Raw genomic sequence first — 23145 nt, forward strand, 5'->3', positions numbered from 1 at the left:
TGTCGGTTATTTGTTAGAACAGAGAGGATGTGGAAGTTGAAGATAGCCGAAGGAGGGCCAGGGCTGGTCACCGGAAACAATTTCATCGGCCGGCAACACTGGGAATTCGACCCTGATGCCGGCACTCCTGAAGAACGTGCTCAAGTTGAGAAGGCCCGCCACGAGTTCAAGAAAAATTGGTTTCGGATGAAACAGAGCGCTGATCTTTTGATGAGGATGCAGGTTAATACCTCTCTCTCTCTCTCTCTCTCTCTCTCTATATATATATATATATATCTGACGTCTCTTCTTTCTCATGTATATATATAAAGCATATTAAATATTAATTAAATTAATGATTAAATTTATTACGAATAATAGATCTATAGTTGAAATTTTGAATAATTAAATATTTTATCGGTTGAGTCTCACTTATTTAAAAAGAATTTGAGATCATACATTACATGATAAGAAAAAAGTGTTAGAATATTAATTAAATAATTATATTTATTATTATTTATTGTTAACTTAAGTTTTTGTAATGAATAATGGTTTAACATGATATTAGCTAAAGCATAAATTTTGGATGCTAGGGTGGGTGGTCGACCATCATATGCTTGGAGGAGTATTCATAGTTCCTGTGAAGTACTCAAAGAGGGTTTATTTTGGCGTATTGGGAATGGATCCACAGCACGTATTTGGAAGGATAGGTGGCTTCCAAACCCCTCTACTTTCCGTGTGGTATCTCCCATACGGGAACTTCATCCGGATGCAAAGGTGCGGGAGCTCATTGACGAAGATTTGCATGGGTGGAATTTGAATAAATTGGAGCGACTTTTCTCACCGGAGGAGGTCCAAATTATTCTTTCCATCCCAATCAGCAGTACGAATCAGCCAGATACCTTGATTTGGCGTGGGACGGCAAATGGTATGTTTTCTGTAAAAAGTGCGTACCATATGCAACTTGAGCGTGGGGTTATGGATCTGCCCGAGAACTCTTCTCACAGGGGAACCACTGCTGTATGGAGGCAAATATGGGCTTTGACAACTCCAAATGCAGAAAAACATTTTCTCTGGAGGGCTTGTCACGACATTTTGCCCACCCGGGAAAATTTGCTGAAGCGGAAGATTATTCAGGATCCCATCTGTCCCCTGTGTGGCTTTATGGTGGAGACCTGTTTCCATGTATTATGGCAGTGTCCTGCAGCGCTGGACGTATGGGGTATGGGTCCAGTAAAATTTCAAAAAAGTCATTATGAAGGCCCAAGTTTTATGGAAGTGGTGGTAGATTTGTTTCAGAAATGCACAGCAGAGGAGAGGGCCCTGTTTGCTGGATTAGCTTGACATATCTGGATGCGGCGAAATGACATACTGCATGGGGGCTCGTTTTCTCATCCCACAACTCTGCTACAGATGGCTCATCGGGCACTTGAGGAATTTCAGGAAGCTCAGGTCTGCAGACCTGTTTCTATCCCGGAGCAAGCTGTTGGAATTTTGACTAGATGGATGGCTCCGGAGCAGGGATGGGCGAAAGCGAACTGGGATGCTTCCCTTAATAGTGATACTGGATGCTTGGGCTATGGCGTTGTGATCCGTGACTATCAAGGCCGTATGATTGAAGCTCGATGTATATCGCGTCAAGGTAAGCTCACGCCGGCTGCAGCAGAATCATTGGCAGCTCTTTTGGCGATTGATACGTGTTCAGCTTTGAGCTTAACACATGTTCAACTAGAAGGGGATGCCAAAGGTATTATTGATGCTGTCAACTGTGATGAGCTTGATTGGAGTCGGTTGGGGCACTTGGTGGCTGATATTAAGGTGAAGTTACAAGTGTTTACCAGGTGGAAGATGTGTTTTGTGAAGAGAACAGCAAACCAGGTGGCACATCTTTTATCAAGATATGCTGTGAAACAGAGGATTGATACTGTTTGGAGAGAGCCTCCTGAATGTATCTGTGATACTATTTTGCTGGAGCAATTAGCTCTAGTAGAGTGAATTCAATAAAAATCGATCTTTATTCAAAAAAAAAAAAAAAAAAAGCTAAAGCATAAATTTTGAATAATTAATTGTCGAGAAAACTTCACAAACGACCCTTGAACTACTAAATGATTTGAAAAGATCTTTCAAATTTTAAAAAATCTCAATTTTACCTCTCAAACTTTTAATTTGATGTAATCTACTCCCTCCTTCAATTTTTGACATTAACCCCTAACGGAAATGATTAAAAAGACCAAATTACCCTTCAACTTTCAATTTTTTTATTTTTATAAAGGGTCCTTTGACCCACGGTCACGGGTAAGTAGACCCCAACTGGGTCGCAGCCAAACCCAGCCGTGGGTCAGGCCATGACCCACGCTGGGTCGCGGTCATGATCCCAGAGTGGGTCTGCTTACCCGTGGCGGGTCTTTGGCCGACACCCACCATGTAACAAAAATACCTTTTACCAAAAATACATTTATTTTTATGTCACGTCAAAATATCTTTTCAATTAAAACACAAAAAAAAAAACAAACATCTAACCCTTTGGAATGTGACAGTTCGTATTCTTTCACTGCTCCAAGGCACGAGGTTATGCCAAGCCCACATGGCATGCCCCATGGGATGCTCCACCTTTGACCTTAATTAGAGCCCAATGGCATCCATTTGTTTTTGAAATGTATTTTTCTCAATAAATATATTTCCAATAACCTTTTGCCATTTGTCAAATGCCGGTGAACACAAGTATTAATGGAATTCCCACCATGTTTATACGAGACGAGTTAAGATCTTTTCCTGTTCAAATGAATACGAGAATATTCAGTTAGTTATATTTGAAAGATATTTTTGTCTCACAAAAAAGTGAAAAGATAAAAATACTCATAAAATATAACGAACTTGATACTCTCCAGTTCAAAGAAACTGAAGGAGAGGATTATGTTCCATATTGAACAATATACTCATAATTTTTTGGCTTTATCCCAAGAAAGGAAAAAGATTGTACTATTATTTTCTACAAATTTATGTGGAAATATTTGTATTATAATTTTTATTGTAACTTCTTTCACAATGATCTTAACTTTTATCATAGTAATTAAAAAATAAAAAATAAACAAGATTTCAAGTGATAATTTTTTTTTTTAATATTTTTTATGCTTATGTTTACACTTTTCCCTCTGAAGTCATTTATGTTTATACTTTACCTTCTTAGGGCATTTTCGAAAGTTTTGGTTGAAAAAGGTACCAAATAGACGGATTTGATGGAAATTTAGTATTTTTTGTGCCAACATCAGATATATTGTGGGGGGTCTTTCCTCGATTTTTAAACATTGAGCATCAAAATGCAAATGTGTAGATATTCCAGGGGGTAAAGTGTACTTTCCCCCCCCCCCCCCCAAAAAAAAAACTACAAGAAATTTTCTATAGTTTTTTTATCGGTCAAGATTTAATTTCACTATTTCTTTCTTTCTAATGAAAACTTAAAATTAAATATGGACTATTAAAAATACATAGTATATATATATATATATAACACTTCAGCCAAATCCAATTTTTCTGTATGAAACCTATTAGTTGAGTTTGTAATAGGGTCGCTCTACTTACGTAGACGGCTCTTAAAACATGTTTTATAGAGTGCGATTTCGAATGCCATAAAAAAGTTTTGACTTTTTTCACTATACACCAATTAATTTTCAGATGAGATGGTCAAAGTTCCGATCCAACACTATAGATTATTAGATTCTTATAAACTTTGTATTGGGCCATTTGTTTGTAAAGCTGAGGGGAATATCCATTTATGTGGACCATAAAGCAATTAATCATAAGATAAAGTCGTTTCCAAAGCTGATGTGAAATTTCATTTTTGTGGATCATAAAGTAATAAATCATAAGATAAAGAAGATACGCACGATTGCGGCAAAGAAGATAGAGGTTGTTCGGAAAATTGACCTTAGTAATTGACAACATTGTACACATTTTTTCAATAAGCTAAGATCTATTTTTTGTGGTAGAAAATTAACTTTAGCGTAATGTCATTAATGATTAAGTTCTATTTTTGTGGATCATAGCCATAAGATAAAATCAAAAACAACGTCTTTAGTTTTGAAAACTTTCTTTTAGTCTTGTCCAAAAAGTTAAGAAGTATACAAATTACCAATGTTGGGATGCAATTTTGTTAACGTGGATAATTCTTAGAATATGTCTTGTAGAGTGCGATTTCGATAAAAAATTACTTTCTAGTATGTACTCCTTTAATTAACAAAGAATTACTTTCCAAGAAATAAGCATATAGTTGATGAGAGAAAACAAATAAATAAAAAATACACACACAGAAATTTAAATCTATTTAGTGGTACCAACCACACCAGTTAATCCCTTTTCCCAGTTTCCCTCATGAATAATAAAGAAAAAAAAAAAGCACCAGTTAACGTGATGCACAACGGAACAGGATTTTTTTCAGTCTATTTTGGATTGGAGAATATTCAGTTAATGATCAAGATCTCTTTAAGAGACCCTGAGGCCATAAATAGGACATCTATCTCATTAATAAAAAAAATAATAAAATATTATATATATATTTTTTAAAAATTATAAAACAAAATTATAAAAAATTATAAAAAAAATCAAGGGTGGCTGTCCACCCCATTGGGGGTGGTCGGACCGCCCCAGTTGGGGGCTGAGGGTGGCTTCGGCCACGCAATACCGCCAGTCTGGGATGGTCGAAGCCACCCCATGGCCCTTTGGGGTGGTCCGGCCACCAGATCTTAAAAAAAAAAAAAAAAAAAAAAAAGTTTGCTTGGCCCTCTGGCCACCCCCAAGGGCCATGGGGTGGTCTGGCCACCCCTAGCCGGCCATTGGGGTGGCTTGAGAGCCACCCCTTCTAAAATGGGGTGGTCCGGCCACCCCCTATGGCCAAGATGGTATGGCCAACCACCCCTTATTTTTTTTATTAATTTATTTTTTATTTTTCTTAATCTAAAATATTGATTTTTTATTATTTTTTGTAGTGGGACATGTATCCTATATGTGACTCTAGGATTTCTAAGAAGAAATTCCAGCTATGAACTGGATATTCTCCAGTCCATTATAGATTAAAGAGGATCCTATTCCTAGCACAACAGGCAAAGGATTAAGTTGGGCTTGGAATTAATTTTCCATATTCATTTTCAAATGTCACACGTGGATCATCACGTCAGTTTTTACTGGATTTATAATTAAACTATATTATTCTTAGCAGCACTCATGTTTTTCTATAAGTAGACATTAGATATTGACAATGTTATGATATTTACCACGTCAGTCACCAACTAATTAAATTGACTGGTAAACTTAATTGTTTAGTGATTAATGTAATAAGTATCATGCAAACTGTCAAGTCAATTTTGAAGGAACTTGTAGTAAAAGTGTAGCACTCTTAGCGGCACTCATATTTTTATGTAGACATTTAGAAAAGATAATATGGTTGTGATTTGTATTAGAATCTAGAAAATTTCAATTGTGAGGACTTTTGACTTATTTTTCAATTGAACATTTCTCTATTTGATATGGAAAACTCACAGCTTAGGAAGGAGAACCCATGTCCACCAATTCCAACGCCAGTGGAAGTGAAAGAAGCAGAGGTGATAACAGAGAAAGCGTTGATTACTACAATGAGAAGAGCACTGAGCTTTTATTCCTCCATTCAAGCCCATGATGGCCACTGGCCTGCTGAATCTGCTGGCCCCTTATTTTTCCTTCAACCCTTTGTATGTTTTTTGTTTTCTCACCATTCAATATACAACTATATATGCATCTTTATTCTTTGTTTTATTTTTCTTTCACTAAGATATAAAAATGCTTGCATAAACTATTACACTTCTTAATTCTCACATGCATTTTTAATAAAGTATGTAATTTTATATGCATTTTGGACATGTCAATTTGAAGGAAATTTTTATCGACATTACATTAATATTCCTTGCCAAAAAAAGAAAAAGAAAAAAGGTAACAAATAGCCAAATATATACTTAAAAATAATAATAAAAAAAACGTCATTTTATGCCTTTCTTTTAATGTCATTTCGCTCAAATGGCACAAAACCATAGTTTTTATGTTGTTTACACAAACAACATAAATTTAAAATATTTTACACTGTTTACTGTACAAACGGCATAAATTATAGAATTTATGACATTCGTGTTTACTGTGCAAATGGCACAAATGTCAATAATATATATATATATATTTCTCCAAAATAACCTCAAACACACATGCACATGCACATGCATATATTTTGGGATTTATGTCTGGCTATATTGGAATGGAGAAATAAATCAACCCTGTGACTTGTTTGTTAAATCTAACTTAATTTCGTATTATTTTGATATGCAGGTAATGGCATTATACATCACTAGAGGTCTCAATGCTATATTTTCACCGGCACACCAAAAGGAAATTATTCGATACTTGTATAATCATCAGGTTTTATTCTTTTTTTTTTTTTTTTTTTTTGGAACACAAGTTTGTGTCTTTAAAGTCCTAGAAAACTAAAAAATTGGCTGATTTTTAAATTTGTGTATTTGTTGGATAGAACGAAGATGGAGGTTGGGGTTTCCATATAGAGGGTCACAGCACAATGTTTGGGTCAGCATTGAGCTACATTGCATTGAGATTACTTGGAGAGGGACCTGAAGATGGTGAAGATGGTGAAGATGGGGCTATGGCTAGAGGCAGGAAATGGATCCTTGACCATGGTGGTTTAGTGGCTATTCCTTCATGGGGAAAGTTTTGGATCACGGTATGGCCATTTGGAACCATTACCTTATGTTGGTTATATATATCTAGCAGACACTTGAAATTTATAAGCACAGATTCACATTCCATAAATGAAAATTAAAATCAGTATTTCATTTTGGTAGCCAAGATTTCTTGATAATATACATATGCAAGCAAACAATTATTAACGCAACATATCTCTAAGTCATTTAAAATGAACCGTTTAGATTGAGCCACCTAAGCATCTAAAACTAATAAAAATATTAAAAACAAAGGCGTGTATGAACCACCGCTTATGGTGGTCGGCTAGCCTCTTGAGGAGTACCCTTTGGTGACCAGAATTGCAACCGAGACTCTCCAATCTCAATTCTCACATTCAACAGCTATCGGCCGGTTAGCCAACTGACAGCTTATGTTCTTCAGCTTTGGGCACCAATTCAAGTCCCAACTGTATATAATCTTTAGCTTATTGTTGTTGGCGTTTTGTGACTTTCACCATAAAGTTGGTGGGACCCAGCATCATTAAAGGAGAAATCTTTTGGCTCACGTTTTTCTTTTATTCCCAATTGCTCTTGGAATTGGTTTTCCTTTACAGAGCATGAATTGGACTTGAAGTCCTTCTACAATTTGGAATTGGAGGAGCCTTGCTTACCCAACTTTTATGTCCTATAAATAGGGGTGTCCACAGGACATAAACGTACAGAGAAAAATCAAAGTAATATTTGCTTTGTGTTTTGGTGAGCCAACAATAGAGAGAAAAAGTGAGAGCAAGAAAGAGAGTGTTTTTTTCCCTTTTGTTATTATTCTCCTTTGGGTAAAGTGAGAATTGGGTGTATTTGGGGCTTTGGGTTTGAGTGGTTTTCTCACCCTGTTATTCTCTTGTTGAAAAACGCTATGCCGACTCCAAAAACTTGTTTATCACAATTTATGCGGAATTAGTATTATGAAGCAACAAACAATTCAATCACCCAAAATATATAAAGCAATAAAGAGGCAGACACAGATATTTTGGTTACGAAGAGGAAACCTTTTAGAAACCGATCTAAAACTAAAACCTCTCCGGGGCAGCCAAACCCAGGAAATCACTATCAAAAGATTATCTAGAGATTACAGACACTAGGAACACTTACAACCCTTTGCAAGACCTTGGCTCTGTAAGATCGACAAGCCTACAACTCGTCTCCTTGATCACAATCTTCTTCAACGTGATTCTCCTTTACCAGACCCTTCCGATAGACTTCTCAACCGTAGATTTATCAAAGAAATAACTAAAACTCTAAGAGATTTAATTTAACGCTCACCACATATGATCTCTCTTAGCACAGCCTCCGACAAACTCTTTGGGGGTAAAAATTCGTACTTCTCTATTCTATAATGATGTATATATACCCCCGATAAAACCCTAGACCTAACCCACTTAAAATCACGTTTTTGGGCCTAAAACTTACGGGGTGTCCGGACATGTTAATGGGCGGTCCGGACACGGCTTTGCGGAGCAAGATTTTAGTCTCTGGAAATGAGGTCCGGACCCGGCCTGTCCAGTCTTGATCAACAGCTCTGATTGATGGGTGTTTGTGGTCTGATTGAGCTGAAATTTTGCAGGGACGTTCATAACACATGAATCTACATTATGAACGGTGGAGATTGGATTCTGAGCATTCTATATCAGTGTTTGAGCCCATGAACAGTAGCATCTGCATTTTGGAACTGAATTAAGCCAACACAAGAACTAACAAACTCCCTTTTTGGCAATTCAGTGACAAAACCAAAATGTCGAGCCAATCCCATCATCTCCCCATATTTACTCCCCCTTTTTGACACAGAATGACAAAAGGTCTTCATGTTTCCTGAAACACTTCACAAAATACATCAAGGCATATGTGGAACAAGAAGACATAAATAAAACTCATGAAAAAAAATGACGTAGAATGCGTGATCATAAAGAAACATCAGCGAAACTCCCCCTCAATGTATGACTCAATTAACAACAGGAAACTGGAAATGCAAAGCATGTTTCTCCCCCTCAAAAGTTAAATGAACACACATGATAACACATCAATGACTCATGTATTGCACAATGGATATCCAAACATGCTCCAAATATGCAAAATATACATGAGACTAAAAATGGCAAGAAACTCATATTGCTTAACCCAAGCAAAGAAAAATGTTCCATTCATCCCATGCTTGTATAGTGTGTGTGTAGGCCATCTAAAGAGAAAAAAATTTTAACTTACAAAATGAGGAGAAAGTTTCACCACCATGAGGTTTTGACAAGTATATCAAATCAAAAGTCAAACCTTATCATACTAGGGCCTAGCCACTCTCATCCTATACATTTCTCTTTGTAAAATATTTTGCACAAGTTTGACACAGTGAAATAAATTCTTTTTGGAATATGATCTTTTGATTTTATTTGTTTCACTATTTTGTTTATTTTTCTCTTTGAGAAAGTGTATTTAAACTTTTGGTGCTTATCACAAAAGAGAAAGCATGAATTTTTAAGCCCTAGGTTCAACTAGCATATGGTCAATTTGAAAAATATGACTAGTCAAAAGCCTCATATGGCTACCTAACAGACCTCACAAATAAAGTGAAACAAAACCTCAATTTAAGCTTAAATGTGTATAAAAGATAAAGCATAGGCAAAATGTACCACATAAGCTCAGGCTTTAGGTAACCACAAAAACAAGTCCATTGACACAAATTTTCATCTCATGCATATTAAGAACATTCCAAGACGTAAGGAATTACATCCATAAAACGCAACATGAGAAATTAATGAACTATCTAGGTGCATAAGACAAAAGCAAGAAAAGGAAACAATCAGAGTAACATATTTTTGTCTTTTTGAAATTTTTCACAAAAGAAATGCACACAAAAGAAAAACAAATGCAAAACAAAACAACATGCTTGAATTGAGATTACAACAGGCAAGACATGAATGTCTTTTAGCATTAAACTTTCATCACTTCTTATAGGTCCCACTACAAAATAATGATTTGGTTTAATAACTACTTCTAGGTCTTCACAAGACATTACACATTCCTGAACATTTGATTAGCAAGTAAACAAAAATCTTGGTTGTCCGCACACAATATCTCATCTATAAGCTTTTCAAAGATCATGATATATGAATTTCTTGAAAAATCCTTTATGAATATGCCTCAAAAGATGAATCTCAAAACAATCATGTATATACTCTTCATACAGAAAGTGTAACAACAAAAACAATGCAGTGCATAAACAATAAAGCAAAAAAAAAAAAAAAAATGCAAAGCAAAGAAAAATAACACGCTCTAGGATATTCAAAAATAAGCAAAACAATCAATCCTAGGCATGTTATTGACTCACCTAACTTTAGGTGAGATCACTACCACTCACCCTCAATGGGTGAATGGTATAATCCTTTCTAACCCAAACCTTCTTGAATAAAGGTGTAGAGACGTGAACATTTTCAAACTTGTCTACTCTAGACACACCTCCCATCATCATTACCAAACCCTCATAATCTTTCCTAGAAACAGAATTTTTATTTTTATGCACATGAGGTTTCAATTTAAAACAGTTGGGTCGAATGTGACCAACTTTTCCACAATGATGACAAGTAGGGATAAACCTTTTAGGAGGTAGATTCCTAGGAGGATGGACGACTCTAAATTTGGGGTAAGATACATAAGGTTCAACATGAATTTTCTTAACTTTCTTACCTTGTGAGGTCGAGGCAGCTTCTATTTTTCTTTTAACCATAGAGTCTTCTACTTTTTCTGATTTAACAAATATTATCTCAAAAGTAGAATCATTGTTAGAAGACAAAGCAACATGACAATCAAAACTTAACTCAGATTTATCACAATCAGAATTCTGAGTATGTAACATATTCTCAAGGGAATTGCTAGAGAATTTTTCCAATTGAATTTCTGACTCTTTAAATTTATTCTCTAACAAATCAACTTTAGAACCTAAAACAGAATTTTAAGATTTTAAAGAATCAATTAAAGCAAATTTCGTGTCTGGCGGGTCGACCCGCCAGACCCGTTTTGTTTTTTGATTTTTTTGTGCCTCGCGTGAGGAGAGTCAGACGACTCACAGCTCACTCACGAGTCTCATGTCAGTTACTTAACTTACTTTACTCTTTACCATTTTGATTTTTGAACAAAAAATCTTTGCAACCTAACCCTCTCCCTGACTCCCTCTCACTCGGTCTCCCACTCTCCCTCCGTCACCAACTCACCGTCTCCCACTCGGCCACTCTCCCGATTCTCCCTCTCTCTCTCGGGTCTCCACTCTCCCTCCTCGTCGTGGGCCTCCTCGCCGTTAGGAACTTAGGCGTTAGCAAGAGCCAAGCCGCCAAGGCATCCTCACGGACCTCACCGTCGCTGACTCGCCATCCTCACCGAGTCACCGTCGCCGTCAGCCACGTCTCCTCGCCATTAGTCGCAGCTCTCTGTCTCTCGTATGGCGGTATGTCTCTTACTCTCTCTAGTCTCTGACTCTGATTTTTTTTTTTTTTTTTTTGTAAGTCTAGACTCTGATTTTGATTGTTTGAATTTTTGATATATATTCTAGACTCTGATTTTGAATCTTTGATTGTTTGAATTTTTGATATATATTTGTCTTTCAGGCAAATATGTGATATTATACGGTTTAGGGTTTATACCTTAATGGCTTAATTACATTTTTTTACTATATATTAGTGTACATAATTTTGCTAAATCATTGATTGAATTTGCTTTGTTGAACAATTTATGGCAAATATGGCCAAAGCAATGATTTTTTTTTTAATTAAAAATAAAGATTTTAAAAACTTAAAATTGAAAATAAAATTGGGGGATTAAAAGTAGAATGGAACTTCATAAAGAGAGAGAGAGAGAGAGAGAGGAAAATAAAAAAGATATTTAGATTAACCGACAGTAAAATGACAGCAAAATAGAATGGGTGTTGTCGGATAATGCCCGCGACGTGACTGCTCTGTAGGCTGTAGCAGACAGACGCAATAGTAAAAATTCTCCATTTGATATATATCACATAGTTGCTTATTGCAAGATTTGGGTTTGATTATTTTATTTCACTTAGCTATATAGCTTTTCATTTATTCTTAAATATTCAATTTATAGTTATATAGCATATAGTCATTAGTCATATACTTTAATAGTTTAACTAATGATTATGTAATTTATGTGTGTAGATGAATATTGAAGAAGTTGTTGAAGATGCATTCGACATTGATGACGATGTGGTCGAATTACCGTCACTAGAAGGTGACTCTGTTTCTGTGGGGACTGGGAGTAACAAAAAGGGAAAGAAGCGGAGGAGGACCTCAATTGTTTGGCAATATTATAATGTCATTCCTAATGCTGATCCAAATGACCCGGAGGTATGGGCAAAATGCAAGACATATGGTAGTAAATACAAGGATCGAAAGACAATTTATTAACAATAGATTCATTCACATGTTTAAGATCTTGAAACTCCCCCAAACAATTTGTGTATTGATGTCTCAAAAGAGTGAATTTTTCCAACAAATTGTTGAAGGAGTTTATAAGATCATATTCCTCCTAAGAAGTATTCATAGCAAACAGGAGTCAACAGATCTCACTCAAGAATTTAATCCAAACAGAGTGAACCCGCTTTAATACCAATTGAAAAACGCTATGCCGACTCCAAAAACTTGTTTATTATAATTTATGCGGAATTAATATTATGAAGCAATAAACAATTCAATCACCCAAAATATATAAAGCAATAAAGAGGCAGAAATAGATATTTTGGTTACGAAGAGGAAACCTTTTAGAAACCGATCTAAAAGTAAAACCTCTTCGGGGCAGCCAAACCCAGGAAATCACTATCAAAAGATTATCCAGAGATTACAGACACTAGGAACACTTACAACCCTTTACAAGACCTAGGCTCTGTAAGATCGACAAGCCTACAACTCGTCTCCGTGCTCACAATCTTCTTCAACGTGATTCTCCTTTACCGGACCCTTCCTATAGACTTCTCAACCGTAGATTTATCAAAGGAATAACTAAAACTCTAAGAGATTTAATTTAACGCTCACCACATATGATCTCTCTTAGCACAGCCTCCGACGAACTCTCTGGGGGTAAAAATTCATACTTCTCTCTTCTATAATGATGTATATATACCCCCGACAAAACCCTAGACCTAACCCACTTAAAATCACATTTTTGGGCCTTAAACTTACGGGGTGTCCAGACATGTTAATGGGCGGTCAGGACACGGCTTTGTGGAGCAAGATTTTAGTTTCTAGAAATGAGGTCTGGACCCGGGGAATTGCGGTCCGGACTCGGCCTGTCCAGTCTTGATCAACAACTCTGATCGATGGGCCTTTGTGGTCCGATTGAGCTGAAATTTTGCAGGGACGTTCATAACACATGAATCTACATTATGAATTGTGGAAATTGGATTCTGAGCATTCTATATCAGTGTTTGAGCCCGTGAACAGTAGCATCTGCATTTTGGAACTGAATTAAGCCAACACAAGAACTAACACTTGTACTCATCTTTTGATAGTGAATTTTCTCTGGGTCGTCTCCGCCAGTGAATGTAGGCTTGTTAAGCCGAACTACTTAAATCTTTGTGTCGTGTGTGATTGCTTATCTTTGTTATTCCGCATTCTTCTTATTTTTCGCATCTCATGGGTCTTGGGAAATAGGATTAATTTCCTAACAACTAGTATCAGAGCTGTTGGTTCGAGTGGGAGCGATGGCAGGTGAAGAAGGAAAGATGGGAATCGAGAAATTCGACGGCAAAGATTTTGGGTATTGGAAGGTACAAATTGAAGATATTCTTTATGGGAAGGATCTTCATCAACTTCTTTTGGAAGAACAACCCGACGACATGTATGATAGGGAGTGGGCTCTGCTTGATCGTAAGGCCCTAGCAGTTATCAGGCTATCACTGTCAAAATCAATTGCACACAACTTTGTGAAGGAGAAGACCACAGCAGGTCTAATGGTGGCTTTGTCAAGCATGTATGAGAAGCCGTCAGCTAACAACAAGGTGCATCTGATGAAGAAATTGTTCAACCTAAAGATGGCGAAAGGAGCTTCGGTGGCACATCATCTCAATGAGTTCAACACCATCACAAATCAATTGTCCTCGGTGGAAATTAATTTTGATGATGAGGTTTGCGCGTTGATCGTCTTGGCATCTTTGCCAAATAGCTGGGAAGCAGTGAGGATGGCTGTGAGTAACTCTGTAGGAAAGAGTAAATTGAGCTATGAAGACGTCAGAGATTTGATTCTCAGTGAAGAGGTTCGCAGAAGTGATGTAGGTGAAGCCTCTTGTTCTGGTGTTGCTTTAAACCTCGAGACTTGGGGCAGAGGACAAGAAAGAAACTCTGTGAGGGGCAAATCTAAGTCTAGAAAAGGTAGGAGCAAATCCAGGTTTGGACGACAACCTGAGTGTTGGAACTGTGGCAAGATAGGCCACTTCAAGAAGAACTGCAGAGAATTGAAGAAGAAGACCGAAAATGACATCGCAAATGTCGTGGCAACAGAAGAAGTGCACGATGCCCTACTTCTATCTGTTGACAGTCCTCTTGATTCTTGGGTCTTGGACTCAGGGGCTTCTTTTCACACCACACCGATTCGTGAAGTTCTCAAAAATTATGTAGCTGGAGATTTCGGGAAGGTGTACTTGACTGACGGAACGGCGTTGGATGTTGTGGGTATAGGCAATGTTCGCATTAGAGTCCACAGTGACTCAGTATGGAAGCTGCAAAATATCAGGCATATCCCAAAGCTGAAAAAGAACCTGATTTTAGTAGGACAGCTTGATGATGAAGGGCATTCAATTCATTTCCACGGTGGAAAGTGGAAGGTCAGCAAGAGAGTCAGGATTTTGGCTCGTGGTCATAAGACGGGTACTCTCTATATGACGACGAATAGCAAGGATACAGTTGCTGTTGCAGATACGGGTGCTGACTCAAAATTATGGTACTTAAGGCTTGGGCACATGGGCAAGAAAGGGATGAAGGTACTTCTGTCAAAGGGGAAACTACCGGAGTTGAAGTCAGTTGAGTCTGATTTGTGTGAAGGCTGCATCTTAGGAAAGCAGAAGAAGGTGAGTTTCGTGAAAGGTGGCAGAACACCGAAGCCGAGAAAGCTGAAGTTGGTACACACGGACTTATGGGGTCCCGCACCAGTGGCATCTCTTGGAGGCTCGCGGTATTACATTACATTTATTGATGACTCAAGTAGGAAGGTATGGGTTTACTTCTTAAAGCTTAAATCTGATGTATTTGAAGTTTTTAAGAAGTGGAAGGTCATGGTAGAGACAGAAACTGGTCTAAAATTGAAGTGTCTAACAGTTTTGTACGGCGAATGGGATTAGAATGGAGAAAATTATTCCGGGAACGCCACAGTAGAATGGCGTGGCTGAGCCCATGAACAGGACCCTCAATGAGCGTGTTAGAAGTATGAGGTTGCATGTTAGACTACCGAAAACTTTTTGGGCGGATTCAGTAAGCATTGCTGCTTACTTGATAAACAGAGGACCATCAGTTCCTTTGGGCCATAGACTACCTGAAGAAGTCTGGAGTGGAAAGAAGGTAAATATTTCTCATTTAAAAGTTTTTGGTTGTGTTTCATATGTCTATATTGAATCTGATGCTCGTAGCAAGCTAAATGCTAAGTCTAGAAAATGTTATTTCATTGGCTATTGGGATAAGGCATTTGGGTATAGGATTTGGGATGATCAAAACCGGAAGATCATTAGAAGTAGAAATGTTCCTTTTAATGAGATGGTTGTGTATAAGAATAATTCAAGTGCAGAACCAGTAAGTACAGAGTCAGAGGCTGAGAACCTGAATTTATCAACCTAGATGGAATTTCTAAAGGTGTAGCTCAGATAAGGAATTCAGAAGTTGATAAGGATTCAGAAACTGAAGATGGTCTCGAAGTTGAAGAAACAGTAGATCAAGAGACTGAACAGGGTACACTGATAGTGGCTGTCCGTAGATCTACTAGAACCATTAGATCTCCACAGCGTTTTTCACCCTCCCTATTTCATATTTTGTTGACGGATGGCGGTGAGCCAGAGACATTTGTTGAAGCCTTGAAGGTTGAAGATTCAATCAAGTGGGAGTTAGCCATGAAGGATGAGATGGACTCATTATTGACTAACTAGACCTGGGAGCTGACTGAGTTGCCAACAGGTAAAAAGGCTTTGCACAACAAATGGGTGTTCAGAATAAAGGGTGAACATGATGGTAGCAAACGCTACAAGGCAAGATTGGTAATCAAGGGATTCCAACAGAAAGAAGGAATTGACTACACAGACATATTCTCTCTAGTGGTGAAGATGACAAACATCAAAATTGTGCTGAGCATTGTGGTTGCAGAGAACTTACATCTAGAGCAGCTAGATGTGAAGACGGCGTTCCTTCATGGTGAGTTGGAGGAAGAAATTTATATGTAGCAGCCACAGGGATTCGCAGTGCAAGGGAAAGAGAGTTTAGTATGCAAACTGAGAAAAAGCTTGTATGGCCTAAAACAAGCTCCAAGACAATGGTACAAGAAGTTTGACAGTTTCATGTGCTGTACTGGGTTCACAAGATGCAATGCAGATCATTGCTGCTATGTCAAGAGTTTTAAGAACTCTTACATTATTCTACTCCTGTACGTAGATGATATGCTCATTGCAGGGGCCAGTATGGAAGACATCAACAAATTGAAGAACCAGCTGTCAAAGCAGTTTGCAATGAAGGATTTTGGTGCTGTTAAACAAATCCTTGGAATGAGAATCATCAGGGACAGGGCCAATAGTACACTGAAGGTTTCACAGACAGAGTATGTGAAGAAGATTCTCAGCAGATTTAGCATGAATGAAGCTAAGTCAGTAAGCACACCCTTGGGGAGTCACTTTAGACTAACCAAGGATCAGTCACCAAAGACGGATCAGGAGAAAGCATACATGAGCAAGGTACCTTATGCCTCAGCTATCAGAAGTCTGATGTATGCAATGGTTTGTACTAGACCGGATATTGCACATGCAGTGGGATTTGTGAGCAGGTACATGAGTAATCCAAGGAAGCAGCATTAGGAGGCAGTCAAGTGGATTTTGCGATATCTGGGTGGAACTTTAGATATGTCCCTTTGCTTCACAGGTTCAGAATTGAAGCTGTAAGGCTACGTGGATGCTGATCTAGCGGGTGATGTTAATAGCAGGAAAAGTACAACAGGGTTTGTATATACTCTAGGAGGTACTGCTGTGTGTTGGACTTCAAGGTTACAGAAAATTGTAGCCCTTTCCACTACCGAGGCGGAGTATGTGGCTATGACAGAAGTTGGAAAGGAGAAGGTTTGGCTACAAGGTTTTTTGGATGAGTTGAAAAGAAGAATGAGAAGGGCGTTCTACACAGTGATAGTCAGAGTGCCATTTTTCTTGCGAAGAACCCTGCGTATCATTCAAGAACAAAGCATATACAGTTGAGGTATCACTTCATTCGATCTCTTCTTGAAAGTGGACAATTGTTACTTGAGAAGATTCATGGAACTGAGAATCCAGCAGACATGTTGACAAAAGGTGTGACTATTGAGAAACTGAAGCTGTGCGCAGCTTCAGTTGGTCTTCGAGCTTGAAGATAGGTGGAGGAGACATCCGAAGGACATTCACTATGTTGCAACTTGATGGGATTCAAGTCAAGTGGGAGATTGTTGATGTTTTGTGACTTTCACCATAAAGTTGGTGGGACCCAGCATCATTAAAGGAGAAATCTTTTGGCTCACGTTTTTCTTTTATTCCCAATTGCTCTTGGAATTGGTTTTCCTTTACAGAGCATGAATTGGACTTGAAGTCCTTCTACAATTTGGAATTGGAGGAGCCTTGCTTAGCCAACTTTTATGTCCTATAAATAGGGGTGTCCGCAGCACATAAACATACAGAGAAAAATCAAAGTAATACTTGCTTTGTGTTTTGGTGAGCCAACAATAGAGAGAAAAAGTGAGAGCAAGAAGGATAGTGTTTTTTTCCCTTTTGTTATTATTCTCCTTTGGGTAAAGTGAGAATTTGGTGTATTTGGGGCTTTGGGTTTGAGTAATTTTCTCACCCTGTTACTCTCTTGTACTCATCTTTTGATAGAGAATTTTCTCCGGGTCGTCTCTGCCAGTGAATATAGGCTTGTTAAGCCGAACCACTTAAATCTTTATGTCGTGTGTGATTGCTTATCTTTGTTATTCCGCATTCTTCTTATTTTTCGCATCTCACGGGTCTGGGGAAATAGGATTAATTTCCTAACAATTGTGAACTTGTGATGTAAAGTAGTGAGGTGCATGAGTCTCATTGATTTATATATATCTGTCAAGTGAAAACTCAAATGTCTCTTCTCATGTGAAGGTACTGGGAGTGTATGAGTGGTCAGGCTGCAATCCACTACCCCCAGAGTTCTGGCTTCTTCCTAAAATCTTCCCCATGCATCCAGGTTTTTTCCACTCACATCTTTTTGTTGGAAACCACATTTAATAAGATAAAGGTGTGTGTATCAAAGAGTTAGCCTTAGTGCTTTTATCTGATACTCAAGGTGTTCATTACAGGCAAAATGTTATGCTATTGTCGCTTGGTTTACATGCCAATGTCTTATTTATATGGGAAGAGGTTTGTTGGTCCAATCACTGGATTGATTCAGACACTAAGACAAGAGTTATATAATGAGCCTTACCATCAAATTAATTGGAATAAAGCTCGGAATACAATTGCCAAGGTTAGTTGAATCTTTATCCTTCTGCATTTCTTTTTGCAATCATGAAGATTCCTGGTGAAGTTAATGCATACATAAAACTCACCCATGTTGCTAATTAGGAGGATCTCTACTATCCGCATCCCCTCATACAAGATATGCTATGGGGATTTCTTCACCATGTAGTCGAGCCTATCCTGAGCTATTGGCCATTTTCAATGATGAGAGAGAAGGCACTCAAAGCTGCAATTGGTCATGTACATTATGAGGACGAGAACAGCAGATACCTTTGCATTGGAAGCATTGAAAAGGTCAATTCCGGTGTGCAAGTCTTGCATATACAATCAATAAATATATATATATATATATATATATATATATCAAAGTATTTGATATTTTCATAAATGAACTCAATTGTCAAGGTTATTTTAATTGCAGGTATTATGCTTGATTGCTTGTTGGACTGAAGATCCAAATGGGGAGGCATACAAGCTTCATCTAGGCAGGATTCCAGACAACTATTGGGTTGCTGAAGATGGCTTAAAAATTCAGGTTCTATATATTATCACCCCTTGCCTTTCATCTAGACAAAAGAAGAGAATAAATCAGAAAATAAAATATTCTAACATGGTCTTATGTGGAACAAAAACAAACCAATTAATTATCACATCCAGAAACATGTGTTCATGTTAATGTAGTCACATATATACTTGAAGCATTACCCAAAAGTCAAGCCTGCAAAATCTTGGTCCATTTAAAATCAAATATTTTATTTTGAAATGTAATAATAAATGATGCCTGGTTTATTCGATGCAGAGTTTCAGGTGTCAGATGTGGGATGCGGGTTTTGCTATTCAAGCAATTCTCTCTTGTAATCTAAACAAAGAGCATTGGCCAACCCTTCGTAAAGCACATGAATTCGTAAAGGCTTCACAGGTCAAATATATATATATATATATATATATATATATACTCCTTACATTTTTTTTCATATGAAAGATAATGCTTTAACATAATCATGTTATTTTCTAGGTTCTAGAAAACCCTTCTGGGGACTTCAAAGCTATGTATCGTCACATAAGCAAAGGAGCATGGACATTTTCCATGCAGGACCATGGCTGGCAAGTCTTTGACTGCACTGCTGAAGGGTTGAAGGTAATGCCTCAACTCTATCAAAATAAATTACCAAAAATTTGTTTCAAAGCATAATCTGACATTTGGCAAAACCTTCTCTTTTGCAGGTTGCAATCTTGTTCTCACAAATGTCTCCAGACCTTGTTGGGGAGAAAATGGAGACACAGCCGTTTTATGATGCTGTGAATGTCATTCTTTCTCTACAAGTAAGAATTCAACCTTTCAAATTCTATTTTTGACCCAGTTAGCAATTAAGGCTAACTTTTGGAAAACATTTTCTATTTTTTTTTTTTAGTGTTTGGTACAACCGAAAATCATAGTAAAACCGAAAGCGTTTTTGTTTGGCTAAGAAAATCTACTTCAATCCCTGTAATATGGTTTACAATTTTTAAAACTGTGAACCATTTTATGAGTTTGAGCTTCTTTTTCGGCATGCTCTCTCTCAAGTAGTTCAATTTTTTCCACCACCAAAGTTCGCTAGTCATTGTTGATTTTCTGTACAAGGCAAACACTAGCTGAAATCATTTTTCTGAAAATTAATTTCACCGAAAACATTTTACATCAAAACAAACAAAACCTAAGCAAAGTTGTTTTCTAGCCAAATTGTCTACTTCACTTGTAAAACTTCATTATGTTTAAGCTTTCCCAGATGCTTCACATGAATAATTGACTTTCTTTCAATTGCCACTACAGAGTAGCAATGGTGGTTTCCCAGCATGGGAGCCTCAAAGAGCATATGCTTGGTTGGAGGTAACTTCTCAAAGCTTAACAAAAATCTTCATCTTTTACCCTACACTCTTTAACATAATTTTTGTATCTATATTCTCAGAAGTTCAACCCCACAGAATTCTTCGAAGATACCCTTATTGAGAGAGAGTAAGAAATCTTCAGCACAACAACATATATATACAAAGGTACTGCTCATATTTGCTTCCTAATAACAAGGCTGTGTCATGTACCCTAATAGGTACGTAGAGTGCACTTCATCTGCAGTTCCAGGTTTGGCACACTTCAGGAAGTTCTATCCTAGGCACAGGAGGACAAAGATAGACAGCAGCATTTTCCAGGGAATTCAATACATTGAAGATGTTCAAGAACCTGATGGATCGTGGTAATATGTTTTTCTTTTTTGTCTATTGATGTTGTTAAATCGTACAGAGACAAAGTTCGAACTCAGAACCTTTGCTCTGATACCATTTTTTACAGGTATGGTCATTGGGGGATTTGCTACACCTATGGTACATGGTTTGCGGTTGGAGCACTAGCAGCCTGTGGAAGAAACTACAAAAATTGTCCTGCATTGCGCAAAGCTTGTGAATTTTTGCTATCAAAGCAGCTATCTAATGGTGGATGGGGAGAAAGTTACCTATCAATCCAAAACAAGGTATATATGCAACAGTTTCTTTCAATTTGAACGTGGATTCAAATTTCTAGCAATTTGTTTTTGGTAAACTTTTTAAGGGTTCTCTCACATTTGCTATCCGAATTGCTAACAATACGAACTTCAAAATTGCTAGAATCTCAAAGTTTGTTTCTTTGTGAAAAAGGTGTGGACGAATATAGAAAGCAATCGTGCAAATTTGGTCCAAACCGCGTGGGCCTTGTTGTCTCTCATTGATGCTGGGCAGGTCGGTGCATCACTTTCTCTTCAAATATTTGACCATTTGCTCTGCATTATGAGTTTATAAGATAGCATTGCTGCATAAAAAGACCAAAGAATGTAATGTGTTATGGAACGAAGAAATATGAAAAGAAAAATTAAGATTTACACAAATGAAGTGAAGAAAATCTAAAGCTTAAGTATTCAATTATGTCAAATTTTTGGAATTACAAACATATATACCCATAATATACTGATTTTGAATGTTTTTACAACTTTAGGCCGAGATAGACCCAACACCAATTCATCGTGGGGTAAGAGTATTGATCAATTCACAAATGGAAGATGGTGACTTCCCTCAACAGGTAATTCATGTTTATTTAGATAAATTGACAAAGTTTTCCTTTAGTCCTGTCAATTAAATCGATGTATGTTTTTAAAGCAAGTGATTCTCATACGCTTTAAGAACAGATGTAGTAATGCTACTCTTCACACCGACTTACATGACATATTTTAAGTAGTTTTCCTTTTCTCTAAATGGCTGACATAGTAAGCCACTTAAAACACGTCACATCAGCTAGTATGAAATGAGCGTGATAAATAGGTGTAAAGAGTAACATTTCTTCCATTCCAATTTGAGGAAAGCTTTATCCATTTAAGTGTCTTTGAGTTGGTCTTTTTTTTTTTTTTTTTTTTTTATCAAAATAAATATTTATTGTTATTGGCAACAGGAAATCACTGGAGTATTTATGAGGAACTGTACACTAAACTACTCATCATATAGAAACATTTTCCCGATATGGACTCTTGGAGAATATCGGAGGCGAGTTTTGTTTGCATGATAACCTGAATGCGTAAGCAAATGATTGCATATTGAACTTCAAGAGCCCAATTTAGCTTGAAATAGAATGGTTATATTCCACTACATATACAACCTTCATGCAAAGTAACAAATGTCGAGAATGCTTAGTTACCAAATAAATGCAGAAAATTCTCTACTACTTGAAAGATGTAAATTATGTCATAATTAGTTTGATGTGAGACAAACAGCAACTCAATCATGTAATGCAATTAATATAATATATGTGGGTGTTAAATGTGTAATATCATGTCATATAAACCTTATTAGAGTCAATATTTGAATTTTTGCAGATAAGTGGTGATTTAACATGATAATGTATGCGTTGTCTTTTGAGATAATTAGTGATTTGAGACTTTTAATAATTTAAAGGAAAAAGTACACATACTTCCTTCAAATTGCTACCCTATTGTTTGAGCATCTCTAGCAAGGCTTTTAAACTAACTTTTAAGTTAAATTTAGCAATTTTGGTGCTTCAGCAGACCTTCTAGAATAACAATTTTTCTAAAATTTGCTACAATGAACTTTCATATTTAAAGGTTCTCTGTAACACCTTCTAAAAATTTTTATTCTTTCTTTCTCTCATCTCCTCTCTCCTCTCTCTACCTCTCCCTCTTCCTCTCTCCTCTATCTATAATAAAAAATAGTATTTAAGTAAAGTAGATTGTAAAATAGATATTCTGCTGAAGTTTATTGTGAAAAAGTAGTAGCTAAACTAAAAAAGTTGATTTTGAGTGGCTAACATAGCCATCAATTGCTGGAGATGCTCGATTAATGGTTGTTTTTGCTTGGTTAGTTGGGTTGTTTCGTGTAGGGGTGTACAAATGTGGTGGTTATTAACTGCTAATAACTGCCTACATGCAACCTCTAACCGAATAACTGCATAACCAAAAATAACAGCAATCGGATAATCACCTAAGCCAGTTTCGGTTACTGGTTATAAGCATTTAGAAATCCGGTTGTTTGTTATTTCTTCCACTGCGTGTTGGGATCTTGTTGGGTAAACTGTTACAACCCGTGTTGTTGTATTGAGATTTTCATGTGTTCCTTTATTTGTTGTGTTCAAAGGGAGGATTCATGATTTTATGTGAAAAAATTTATGATTTCATGAGATTGATTTTTACAAATACATGGTCAAAC

The 23145-nt window shown here is 37.1% G+C and overlaps 1 protein-coding gene across 5 annotated transcripts; it reads left to right on the plus strand.

Annotated features, from left to right (window-relative positions):
- Window positions 1-5: 5 nt before the first annotated feature.
- On the plus strand, window positions 6-21988 carry LOC132184115 (lupeol synthase-like). Of its 5 annotated transcripts, none has more exons than XM_088518018.1 (19): window positions 6-222; window positions 2517-2519; window positions 5514-5699; window positions 6325-6414; window positions 6524-6730; window positions 18073-18157; window positions 18270-18436; window positions 18535-18723; window positions 18851-18964; window positions 19229-19348; window positions 19445-19567; window positions 19654-19752; window positions 20240-20296; window positions 20376-20422; window positions 20514-20657; window positions 20753-20930; window positions 21094-21174; window positions 21428-21511; window positions 21878-21988. In XM_088518018.1, exons 1-19 carry the CDS (start codon window positions 28-30, stop codon window positions 21986-21988), a joined length of 2280 nt encoding a protein of 759 aa, XP_088374144.1. In that variant the 5' UTR covers window positions 6-27. The 5 variants fall into 5 exon arrangements, with proteins under 5 accessions (XP_088374144.1, XP_088374145.1, XP_088374143.1 ...); XM_088518019.1 differs by lacking the exon at window positions 2517-2519 and adding an exon at window positions 2780-2782; XM_088518017.1 differs by lacking the exon at window positions 2517-2519 and adding an exon at window positions 4716-4761 and having other exon boundaries at window positions 5554-5699.
- Window positions 21989-23145: the final 1157 nt, after the last annotated feature.

The sequence above is a fragment of the Corylus avellana genome, chromosome 7 (genome assembly GCF_965113065.1).
Source record: "Corylus avellana chromosome 7, dhCorAvel1.hap1.2, whole genome shotgun sequence".
NCBI classification, from domain to species: Eukaryota; Viridiplantae; Streptophyta; class Magnoliopsida; order Fagales; family Betulaceae; genus Corylus; species Corylus avellana.

Bases quoted from the DNA above. Each gene is read 5' to 3' on its own strand.
- LOC132184115 (XM_088518017.1), top strand. From the start codon at position 28: ATGTGGAAGTTGAAGATAGCCGAAGGAGGGCCAGGGCTGGTCACCGGA. The intron at 223-4,715 runs GTTAATACCTCT...TCCGGCCACCAG, and splicing joins ATCTTTTGATGAGGATGCAG to ATCTTAAAAAAAAAAAAAAA. The intron at 18,965-19,228 runs GTTCTATATATT...TATTCGATGCAG, and splicing joins AAGATGGCTTAAAAATTCAG to AGTTTCAGGTGTCAGATGTG.